A 13,038-nucleotide genomic window follows, 5' to 3' on the forward strand; every position below is an offset into this window, starting at 1 on the left:
CTTATTACTAATTTTAACTTCTAGATCTATCTCTTTATAAGTATTATCTAAAGATAATTATAAAGTACTACTAACTCTACTAAAAAAAATTATAAAGAGGTCTAAAGGATAGTTACTTCTCTTTCTTTAGATCTATCTCTAGATCTATATCTTTATAATATAATAATAATTTCTAAGCCTTCTTCTCTAAGAAGACTAGATAAAAGTCTATAGGCTAATCTAATATAGAGTTCTTATTCTTTAATATTCTTTATAAGGCTTCTATACCCCATATTATTATAATTATTATATCTTCTATGTCTATAAAGTTTTTTACTAAGACTAAATAAATTTATAGAGCTAACTCTATATTAAAGATTACCCTATCTTCTCTCTAAAGAATTATAGGATTATACTACTTTAATTATAGTATCCCTAAGATAATATAATTTATATCTAAAGATACTATTATAAGCTCTATAAAGAGCTACTCTATTTCTTTATTATTCCTAATTAGAATAGTAGCTTCTACTACTTCTTTATTTCTTATTTCTTATAAGGTTAATATCTCTATAAAAACATACTATAATAGAATATACTAGTTATTTTCCTTAGTTAATATTATAGGGATAAGATTAATAAAGCTTTTATTATTAATTAATATTTATAAGGCTAGTCCCTATCTCTTCTCTTCTATCTAAGCTTAAAGAAATATACTTAGATAAAAGAGTAAGAACTTATAATACTCTCTTTCTTATTCTTTAATAATAGTAATAATAACTAGTTATTTAGTTTTTATAGGGTTCTTCTACTTAAGCTTACTTAAATAATATCTTATAATATACCCTTCCTTATTATAATTAAAATAGACCTATAAGATACTAAAACTATAAGGCTATAGGCCTTACTTCTTTATAAATAAAGTAATTATACTAGATCTTATTATCTCTATTTCCTTAATAATAATATAATCTATAAGAGACTTCCCTAAGTTCCTAAAGCCTTAATAATCCTTATCTCTATATAAGGGGTCCTAATAAGTATTCTATTTTATATTTAGATATAATCTTATAAGTAGGAAGACTATCTTTTCTTTAGATTTTAAGAATTTAAATATTTATAGACCTTCTACTTAAATACTATAGAGAAGGACTTAAAGAAGAGATATAATTATATTTTCTTTATATTTTTTATATTATTCCTAATTTTAATCTATTATTTATACTATCTCTATTAGTATATATAGTCTATTTCTCTTTTATAGGGTCTTATCTAAAATATCTATAATTATACTTTTTATTTATAATTCTCTAGATTCTCTAGCTATAATTCTAGGAAAGTATAAAGATTTTTTTATTCTTAATTATAAAAGTTCTTAGATATCTTACTCTACTAAAGATTAGAGAGAATATAATCTAGATAGGCTATTATAATCCTAGTATACTTCTCCTTATATTAGTTATTAGCTTTTATAATAGACTCCTAGCTTATAATAAAGGCTTAATATATTATATAATTATAGATTAAGTATCTCTCTAACTTAGATAGAGATTAGATTTAGATATTAGTCTTCTTTATAAGTACTAACTAAGAATAATTCCTCTTATTCCTAGCTTTATAAGTACTTTCTAAGGCCTATATCTAGATTATTATAAAGCTTCTAGATTTCTTATAGAAGCTATAATTTTATTATAGATACTCTTTTATAAAGGTTACCCCTATTAACTTTAGGTCTATTAAAATAAAGAAGTCTTATAAACCTAGCTTACTCTTAGAGTCTTTCTCTTTATAGGCTATCTTTTTTTATATTATCTAACTATATATAATTATAGAGGAGGGTTTACTAGATAGTTTAGATCTAACTAATTTCTTTTATAATATTATTTTCTTAATAGACTAGTTTTAAAGATTAAGTAATAAAATATAAGGATCTATAATCTATAAGAATTAGAAACTAGTGTAAATAAAGAATATCTATAAATAGATTTAAAGATAGATATCTTTATTTAAAGAGATTATTACTAAACTTTAGAGTTTAGTAGTCACAGGCAGGGTTTATATCTTTATATATTATATAAATATTTAAATAACCTCTTATAAGGAGCCTTCTCATCAGTAGGCTCCTCTGTGAAGGTAGCTTAATATAATACATAATAGACCTTCGCGATCCTTACAGATATATATTATATCTAATATATTATTATACTTATTCTTATATATAAAAAATAACCCTAAAGATTCCTTTATAGTACTCTATACCATAGTACAGAATATCTTTATAGTTAATCTCTCTAATAATTTTTAATAAAGGGTCCTTAAGGATTATAATACTAATCTAAAATAATTAAAAGTACTTAATATACTCTAAAAAAATACTAATAATATATATCTAGTAAATCTTCTCTTCACAGAAGAAGAAGGCCTAATTTTTACCCTACCTAAAAGATATTCTAAATAAACTCCTAAATAAGGTTCTATAAACTATATATAACTTATAAGGTTACCTAGATATAGTAAGAACTATATAAAATCTTAGTAATATTATAGTATATAGGACTCTCCACTATATTAAGGTATATATCTATTATTACCTAGAATATAATAAGTAATTAACCCTATAATATAAATTATATAGTTCTCTACAACTAATTTTACCTCTGCTAATATCTTTTTATTTAATTATAATTAATATTATTACTACCCTACCTAACACAGGCCAGTTTAATACTATTATATTAGTGACTAACCAGTTTATAAAGTATATAACTATATTACTAAGAAGAGATAACTAGAATTTATAATAATAGGGTAATACCTTAGTCTAATAACTTACTATAGGGGATTAGGGCATACCTAGTTATATTATATCTAATTATAACCTAAAGTTTATCTTAGAAGTCTTTAATTCTATCCTAACCTATATAAATATCTAGTAGTTCTTTTTAATAGCTTATTATCCCTAGACTAATAGTTAGTCAGAAAGAATAGATTATATAATTAAGATCTATTAAAGATATGCTATAGCATCCCTTAAAAATATTAACTAATAGCTAGAAACTTTACCTTAACTATAAGTAATACTTAATATTCTATTAAAAATATCTATCTAGTATTCCCTATATACACATATATATAGATATAAACTATAAAAACTACTTAATATAAAACTATAAGGAGCAGAGGTAATATAATTATTTAATATCTAAGATAATATAGTTAATATCCTTTAATTAGCTACTATTATAATAAAGATAAACTATAATAAGAAATATAAATCTACTAGCTTCATTATAGATAATAAAGTAATACTTAAGTTATATAAGAGATATACTATCTAATTAGCTCTAGGTTAGAAGTTAGATAACTAATTTACTAGCCTCTTTACTATTATTAAAAAAATTAGGAATCTTATATACTACCTAGACTTCCCTCTAGACTAATATATATATCCTATTATTTTAGTTATATATCTTAAATATTATCTATGAAATAAAGACCCCTTCTAACATTAACCTAACTAACTAGGTCTAGTATTTATTAAAGAAGATATAGATAAATATAAGTTATATAAAATTAAGAAGATTATTACTTCCTATATCTAGATAATAAAATAAAGAAAGAATAAAGAGAAGGCTATTAGATAGTATCTAGTTAAATAGCTAGGTTATAGTAATAAGTAGAATATTTAATATAATAAAGATTAACTTTAGGATGTCTAAGAGCTTCTTAATAACTTTAAAGTATCTAAATAGTAATTAATATCTTTATCTATTTATATTATTTAGTTTTATATTATTAGTATTATTATTATCTCTCTTTAATTTATATTACTACCTAAGATACCTATCTTAAAGCTTATCTTTATTTTTATTTATAATATTTTATTTTTTTATATATCTTATTATCTTACCTTACCTATCTTACTCTCTTATTACCTATATATTTTATAGTATTAACTTTAAATTAGTATTATAACTAACTACTCTATAAGATTTAGTAAGAAATATACTAGCCTTAATAAAAAGAATATAATGCCTAGAAAGAGGAAGAAGAATAAGTTAGAAGTAAAAGCTAATAAAAATAGAATTAAGTAGATTCTTTAGTACTCTAAATTAATTATAGATATTAATAATAATTATATTAAATCTAATATTAATACTAATATTAAGCTAGATAACTAAGGAGATAGTAAGTCTATTATTAATAATATAAAGAAGCCTAAAATCTATATAATTAGAGTATTAATTAAATATCTAATTAGACTAGTTAATATTATATACTTTCTCCCTAAGAGACTTCTATTAAAAAACTAGATTACTAACTAAGATCCTATTTAATATCCTTAATAAGCCCCTAACTTAGAGAGAGGTATATATATCTATTATAAAAATTAATATAATTAGAGTATTTAAAGCTACTTATATAATATATTTAGTCTTTCTCTCTTTAGTATATAAAGTTATTTTCCTCTACCTAAAGTTAATTAAACCTTAGTATAAGTATATTAATTTTAGTAGCTATTATATTAAGCCTAAATATATCTACCTAGACCCTACCTATATTTAATACTTATTTAACCTTAACAGGGCCATAGAATTTCTTAAAGAATATATAAAGAATATAAAATATAAATTAGATATATTTACCCTAGAGACAGTATATTACTATATATATAGATATAACTAGGAGCTCTCTCTAATTAAATAGACTTATATCTAATATCTTAATTTTTTTATATATTAGATTACTAATATTAATATTACTACTATAGATTAGTTTAAGATAATATAGAATAATTTAGAGCCTCTATCCCTATAATATATAAGTAGACTTAATAATACTATTTAGATTATACTATAATATAGAGTTTATAACCTCCTAGCTAAGCTCTAGGTTCTTATATAATATACTAAAATTAAGATAGTCCTACTAAAGATAGAAAAAGCTATCTATATTACTAGATAAGAGGAAGAGGCCCTAACTAATAATAATAATAATAATACTAATAATAATAATAAACTATAAATATTATTTATAGAGCTACTAACCCCTACTTATATATAATATATATTCTATATATTAGGTTAAAATAGTATATTACTTAGGTAATTAAATATTATAGAAGTTAGATTATAACTAAATATATTTCTTAAATACTTAATAGGTACTATATAGTCTTTCATCTAATTTTAAAGAAGAATATTAATACTATATCTAAGAATAAATAAGGATAAATAGATATATTTAATTATAATACTAAGTTTACTAAAGCACTAGAAGAGGACTTTACTAAATATTATTAAAATAAACTTATTATAGTATTATATATCTTTCTTATAACTATACTAGATTTTATTATTAAATACTTCTTTACTTAATATATTAGATAATTATTTATTAATCTTAAAGCCTAATATTTTAACTACTTTATAGATAAATATAAGCAGCTTAATATACTACTTACTAAATATAAACTATTCTATATATTATAGAAGAATCTTAATATTATTTACTATAAGTTTAGTAGTTAATATCCTAGACCCTATCTCTAAAATAACTATATTTTATTTTATTACTAAATTACTATATATCATTCCCTATTCTCTACTATTTAAAATAACTATATTCTATTTTACTATTATTCTACTAGACTAAGGTATTTCCTTTTTTTTCTTTCTTTTTTTTTATTAAATTATAGTTAGGCTCCACCTTTTACATGATGGGGATAATATTATAGTCCTACTACTATATATAGTAAGGAGTTAGTTATATAACATAATAAGATATCCCTAGAGCAGAAGCCATAGTAAAAGGAATCATCTTTAAACCATCAACTAAATCCATCACCACCTTTCATGGTTTTATGACTACCATCGTAACAATTAGTAGCTTGCCTAGCTACCCTTAGGGACCTGCTGCCACTTGGCCGTTAGGCTGACAGATGCGTGAATGAATAATTAAATTGAATTGAATTATATGAGACTAACTATACCTATCTACCTATAGGGATCCTTAATACATGAGAGTCAGTGAACTAGTGTGAAAGGAGAATGCTTATAAATAGAGATAAGATAGGTATCCTTATTCAGAGAGATTATTATTAAACTCCTAAACATAGTAGTTATAGATAGTAGTTATAATCTTTAAGTATTATATAACTACTTATATAACCTCTTATAATGGAGCCTCCTCTTAGGCAGGCTCCTCTATGAAGGTAACTGCTATATACATAAAGGACCCTTTGTAACCCTTACAATACTTAATATGTCTAGTCTAATATAATATATTACTTAATTTATAAGTAACTTATAGCTCCTGAGCTAGTTCTAGGGCTTACTAAATATATTCTAGGCTAAGGTAGGGGGTGGTAGCCCCTACCCTATATAGCTACTAGACATTATTATAGAGCTTACTCTTAACTAAGATAGGGAAGATACTAGGGGCCCTATATAGGTGCTTAGCCTCGGGACGTATAAGAAAATAACTATAGGCTCTATATTAATTTAGCCTGTGGTGGGATGCTAATATATCTCCCTACTAGCTAGATACCCAGTATATATATGATATCTAATACATGATAGTAGCTAGCCTGGCTACCCTTGGGGACCTGCTGCTACTTGGCTGTTCAGCTGACAGATGCGCGAATGAACAATTAAATTGAATTGAATTGAATTAGGTTAGTATTTATAATAATATTATTAATATTTTATACTTCTTAATCTTAAATATCTAGAAGAATATATATAACTAGAAGAATATAGTTCCTTATGACTCTTTACTAAAGCTACTAACTTATATATATTATTCTTTACAGCTTACTAACTTAGTACTACTTTTACTAATTATGTAACTACTAACTAAATTAGGTTATTTAACTATATCTCCTAAGTAGATATAAAAATAATATTATTTCTATTTATTATAGAGGGTAGTCCTAAGGATCTAATTAATAAAAGATTCTTAGATTCTTAGATACATTAGATAAATAAGGCAAATTAATATAAGTACTATAATAACTCTTTAAAATTTATATAGATAGTTATATAGAAGATAATAACAATATTATATTTATTAATATTATATTCTTACTACTAGAAAATAGTAATAATAAACAATATTAGAATAATAATATAATTACTAATAGTATTACTTATAGATTAAGATACCCAAGCTATGTAGATAATAGTAATACTAAAATTAACTTAGATTTATAATTTTTAGTACTCAATTACCTTACTTTTAGAGTAATATTTAAAATGTATCTAGATATTATTATATCTTTCTATCTATTAAGTAGTCTTTATATAACTCTCTTATTAGTTATTCTATATTAGATATAGAAACTGTTACGATGGTAGTCGTAAAACCACGAAAGGTGGTGATGGATTTCGTTGATGGTTGAAAGATGATTCATTTTACTATGGCTTCCGCTGTAGGGATATCTTATTATGTCACATGACTCCTTGCCACATACAGTGGTAGGACCATAACAATTAATAAAGTCTTAGTTCTCTTATAGCTACTCTATTTCCTATTTACATATTATATACTACTAGTAGTAGATATAAATAAATCTAGTTATTTAGTATAGCAACTGGTGTCTACTCTAGAATAAGAAATTAAACTCTAGTATAGATATCCTAAATAATATCCTATACTATTATATATCTAGATTTAATAAAAGATAAGAGCTATTATGCTAATAGCTCTATTAATATCAATTAAATAATACTAACGAATTTAATAAATAGATAAATAGAGATTCAATAAATAGATAGTAAGATCTAGATAAAGATAAATTATACTTTAAGACTCTATAATTTAGATGATTTAATAAAACTATATAATAGAGAAGCTAAAACTAATATTAAAATAATAATAAGATTAATAAAATTAATAAAATCTTAGTGAAACTAATAAACTAATAAGGCTAACAATAGTAGCTTAACTATTAAGAAGTTAGTATAGATATCCTATAGACTAAGTAAATAAAATAACTACTTTATGTAGTAAGATAAGGAGGGAAAAATTTATTTCTTATAGAAAATCAATTAAATTAAAATTTAATTAACTTATCCTAAGAGCCAGGATAGGCTACTAATTTAGTATTAGTGATATAGATAATATTAGGAAGATAGATATTTTTTTATTCTTATCTTTACTACGTAAAGAAGCTATCTACTTATCTTATTATCTTGCTATCTCATGTCTCAAGTGTGGATGTGACATTTATATCTTCTATTTTAGAAATATAGAGTTATATATTATAATACTAAAATTTATATACTTATAAATCTATATAGGGATATATATAAATATAAATATATGTATTATGCTAAGATGACCAAAGACAAAAATAGAAATATCAGATGCTAACTAAAGTAGTTAGGTAATATTACTAAATTTACTGTGTAGAACTGCTGGCAGAACCATTATATTATAATTATTATAATATAATGTGCAGAACAACCCTAATAGGGAAGATAATAGGGACTTTATATAGGTACTTAGCTTAGAGATGTATCAGGAGATACTTATAGACTTTATACTAATCTAAGATTTAGTGTATCCAATAGTAGATAGCCTAGCTACCCCTAGGGGCCTGCTGCCACTCAACTGTTAGGCTGACAGATGCGTTAATGAAGAATTGAATTGAATTGACAATGGTAATGATATAATAATGATCACAAAGCCAGGAGACTAACATTACCATCAGTTGCTAGGCAGCTCGCTAGTAGCGCACTCATCTGCAAGGCTTTGGCCCGAGGGCTTAAGATTTCTGAGGTCCTAGGCATCCTCTCTGAGGCCCTCAGATGCCCTATTAGGACAGGAGGAGCCCAAGCTAAGCTAGCTTGGTATATAGCCGCACTTGACAGCTTACCCAGAGTGGGCTAGGTAAGACCCTCCAGGCTCCGGTAAGCAGAATAGAATGTTTAAAATAATAGGCGCGATAAAGTATAGCGAATTAACAAATTTCTCTTCCCCAGTAGATAATTTGGATTAATTTTGTACCTAAAAGGGGGTTCACCACTTGACAAAGTCCACTGGCGAAAGATTAGATTGGATGGAACTTTTCTTGGTTTTCAAGACCAGGAATTCAAGGTTATACTGACATACCTGGGCCATAGACATTCAATCGATTCAGATAAATGAGAAGACAGGAAAAGACACACAAAACTACAAATCAATAGAGTATTCTATAGGCTTTACCGGTAAACCAATTACAAACGATTCTTCAATATCTTATGTATCATTCACCTATGGTGTCCACATGACAAGAACAGAGAGGAGAACCTAGTTAAATTGAGCTGGCCTTCTGTAGTGGGACGAGTGGGGAATAAAACCGAATAAAACCCCCAGTTTAGACTGCGGTGAAGCATTCCATACACATTCAATATTCAGAGCCAAAAATGAGCCATCATTCAAAGTGATAAATTATGCCAGAAAGGAAATACTGACAAGGTTATCTACCTAAGGCATATAGATCGCTATATTATCCCCCCAAGAACCTCTTTCTATCAACTGTGTCGTTCATATAAGAAGATCAAATGGGCAAAAGGACACACAACCCACCAGGTTGTACCCAAGATACTGGTGCTGAGTTGACAGAGACCCATCATGATGAGCTTCATGAAGCAGATTTAGGTGCACCTCAAATTGGTGCTGTAACAAGGACATCAAGTGATATCCTTCCACGAGATAGGGAGGAAAAGACACCCACCTATGATTATGCGTACGAAAAATCGATGAGTCACGCAGAAGCAAGACTCTTCTATCAGAATCACCAATTTATCTCGCGAGGAACCGACGATGAGTGGGATCAGGACTCGAGCTCGGCAAACGCAAACAAGCTTCCTGTCCATATCGAGGAAAGTGATTCGCAGGCCCCACCTTCGCCAGTCAACAGGCACGAGAATACGCGGATAGGTGCCAGCAGCTCAAGTAACTTTACTCAACAAGATTACATGTCCACAAGTTACCAGTTCGAAAACGCAAGTCACAGCGTCGTCGGCCAGTCGCTTCGAAGGGGGGTAACTGGCCCTGGATTTGTTGAATCAGGTTCACAAGAAGCATGTCACATCCGATCTCCCAAAGATGACCCCAATGTTGTCGGAACGACTACGAATACAACGGGTAGCGGTACTATTGCCGCAGAGCTGAATGTCATATATCGCAAAATTAGGAGATTACTTGATCGACGTTCAGAATATCTCCAATTGTCATCACAGCGGTCTGAGGATAATCCGAAAGATGACACTGATTGGAAGATATATCCTCCACCTCCAGAGCCAGCCTGGGATGCCGATAAAGACTCCGGGAGACAAAATTTTCTTCCCGATGCCGGGCATAGAAGAAGGAAAATGGGACAGGACATCGGTGAAGATTTCGACATGGCTGACCTCATTCCACTCCCCGGGGAGTCGAATTGGACTTTTGGACTGGACAAGAATAGCGTTTATCAAGTATACGAGACACACGAAGCTGAAAATCAGCGTGAACCGACCATGAAGATTCCTTCATTGCGAGACTTCTACATGGACCTCGACGCAGTAATTGACGTATCTACAGATGGTCCTGCGAAGAGTTTCGCATTCAAAAGACTATCATACTTAGAGGGCAAGTTCCAACTATATACTCTACTCAACGAGTATCAAGAAATAGCCGATAGCAAAAAGGCACCTCACAGGGACTTCTATAATGTCCGGAAAGTCGACACCCATGTTCACCATTCGGCTTGCATGAATCAAAAACATTTGCTCAGATTCATCAAAAGCAAGATGAAAAAATCGCCCGACGAGGTTGTTTTATACAGAGATGGCAAGCATTTGACGCTCCGGGAGGTTTTTGAAAGCATCAACTTAACCGCGTACGACTTGAGCATTGATACTCTTGATATGCATGTATGTATCAGCACCAGGTATTTTCTTCGCCACCTTGTTTACTGAGTTTTTGCAGGCCCACACGGACTCATTCCATCGCTTTGACAAGTTCAACCTCAAGTACAATCCGGTGGGAGAATCTCGGCTCCGCGAGATCTTCCTGAAGACAGATAACTATATCAAGGGTCGATACCTGGCAGAAATCACCAAAGAGGTGATATCAGACTTGGAGTCCAGCAAATACCAAATGGTAGAGTGGCGTATCTCAATATACGGAAGATCTATCCACGAATGGGACAAACTCGCTGCTTGGGTCGTAGACAACAAACTGTTCTCACCTAATGTCCGTTGGTTGATTCAGGTCCCTCGACTTTATGATGTGTACAAGTCGAGTGGCATGATGGAGAATTTCGAACAGGTGATTGTGAACGTTTTCCGGCCCTTGTTTGAGGTGACACAAAACCCCAATAGTCATCCCAAACTTCATGTCTTCCTGCAGCGAGTGGTAGGTTTCGACAGCGTGGATGACGAGAGTAAAGCCGAGCGCCGACTATACAAGAAATACCCCATTCCGAGAGAATGGAACACGAAACAAAATCCGCCCTATAGCTATTGGATATACTTTATGTACGCCAATATCGCGTCGCTGAATTTCTGGCGCAAGAAACGTCGTTTCAACACATTTGACCTGAGGCCTCATTGCGGCGAGGCAGGGGATCCGGATCATCTTGCGGCTGGCTTTTTATGTTGTCACAGCATTAGCCATGGGATATTGCTTCGAAAGGTTCCATTGCTGCAGTATTTGTTCTATCTGGATCAAATTGGAATCGCAATGTCACCACTCAGTAACAATGCATTGTTTCTGACATACGATAAGAATCCATTTGCAAGCTTTTTCAGACGTGGTCTGAATGTGTCGCTCTCAACAGATGATCCTCTACAGTTTGCATTCACGAAGGAACCACTGATTGAGGAATATTCAGTTGCAGCCCAAATATACAAATTCAATGCAGTGGACATGTGTGAACTCGCCAAACATTCTGTTGAACAGAGCGGCTTTGAGCTCTCACTGAAAAAAAGATGGCTAGGGGCAAATTGTTGTCTTCCTGGTGTTGCAGGGAACAATGTTGCAAAAAGTAATGTGCCAGATATTCGTGAAAAATACAGGCATGAGACATGGCTTGAAGAGCGCGCACTGTGGGTTGGCTCTTTTCTTTTTCTTCTTGTGAATCTGATTAAAAGAAAATACTTGGTTAACATTCCCTAGAATTGGCTATCATGTGGGCCTCTCTAATGATAGTTCAGCAGCTTATCCTATTTCACTGGCCTCGACTGCTCAGCTGGAGCCCGTGTCCTCGTCAGCCTCAATTTCAAACCAAAAAAGTCATCTACATACTGGTAAGTCATAGTAACACAAGCCGTTGGAGGAATATACTTTCACTCACTTCATGGCCTCTAATCACACCTCAATTACTCATGCTGTTTCAGTCCCTTGCAACTTTCCCATGCCCCTTTTTGTTCACTGACAGTGTTTAGTTTGATGCATTTTTGCAGGGAATGTATGATCAGTGTGTGCTTACTTGTAACACTTGTGTGCAGTGTGTCCCTCTTCTGAATCTGTCCGCTTGCAGTCCGAGGCAGATAACAGTGGCATTGTTGTCTTACGGAAATCACACATTTTGGATGGAGCTTCTTCTGATGAGCCCAGCGACTCTCTAAGCACCACTGATTCTAAAGATGACTCTGCAGACTCTTCAGGAGGACTTCAGGAGCAGAATATTTTCCCAGGTGTTGTGCATGGGAGATTTCAACGTGGCAATGGTACATTAATTCATGATAAGTGATCTTGCTAGATATTTTCTAAACCGCGAACATTGCCATTTTTTATCATGTATTGCCAAAGCCCTTCAGAATACCTCCTGCAACTGCAAAGCTGCACTAGCTCGATGCTATTTGTATTGGAGCTATTAATAATTGATCACGGATGGTTTACGAGACATCCACTGGCTAGCTGGTGGATGAACCCTCCACCACACAGTGACATGGACATTCCTGAATCGTAGCCCAACTTCTTCCAGCCATTGTTAACCGAATAAAAGATAACTTGTAGTTTGAACATCTGCGCGCCCTGGATATCCTACGATAACCAGGATACTCGGAGATCAGAAAAATTGCATAT

The 13,038-nt window shown here is 30.4% G+C and overlaps 1 protein-coding gene across 1 annotated transcript, besides 7 other annotated features; it reads left to right on the forward strand.

Moving 5' to 3' along the window:
• Nucleotides 1–4,092: 4,092 nt before the first annotated feature.
• Nucleotides 4,093–4,147: a microsatellite.
• An 814-nt stretch (nt 4,148–4,961) lies between these two features.
• Nucleotides 4,962–4,996: a microsatellite.
• Nucleotides 4,962–4,997: a microsatellite.
• A 1,096-nt stretch (nt 4,998–6,093) lies between these two features.
• Nucleotides 6,094–6,117: a microsatellite.
• Nucleotides 6,118–6,629: 512 nt separating this feature from the next.
• Nucleotides 6,630–6,653: a microsatellite.
• A 1,157-nt stretch (nt 6,654–7,810) lies between these two features.
• Nucleotides 7,811–7,921: a microsatellite.
• A 307-nt stretch (nt 7,922–8,228) lies between these two features.
• Nucleotides 8,229–8,310: a microsatellite.
• Nucleotides 8,311–9,527: 1,217 nt separating this feature from the next.
• ACLA_042850 (AMP deaminase) lies at nt 9,528–12,126 on the forward strand (the record flags this gene model as incomplete). Its single annotated transcript, XM_001274992.1, has 3 exons — nt 9,528–10,880; nt 10,936–12,056; nt 12,102–12,126. 3 exons carry the CDS (start codon nt 9,528–9,530, stop codon nt 12,124–12,126), a joined length of 2,499 nt encoding a protein of 832 aa, XP_001274993.1.
• Between the last annotated feature and the right edge of the window lie 912 nt (nt 12,127–13,038).

This window comes from Aspergillus clavatus, genomic scaffold, assembly GCF_000002715.2.
Source record: "Aspergillus clavatus NRRL 1 1099423829792 genomic scaffold, whole genome shotgun sequence".
Taxonomy (NCBI): Eukaryota; Fungi; Ascomycota; class Eurotiomycetes; order Eurotiales; family Aspergillaceae; genus Aspergillus; species Aspergillus clavatus.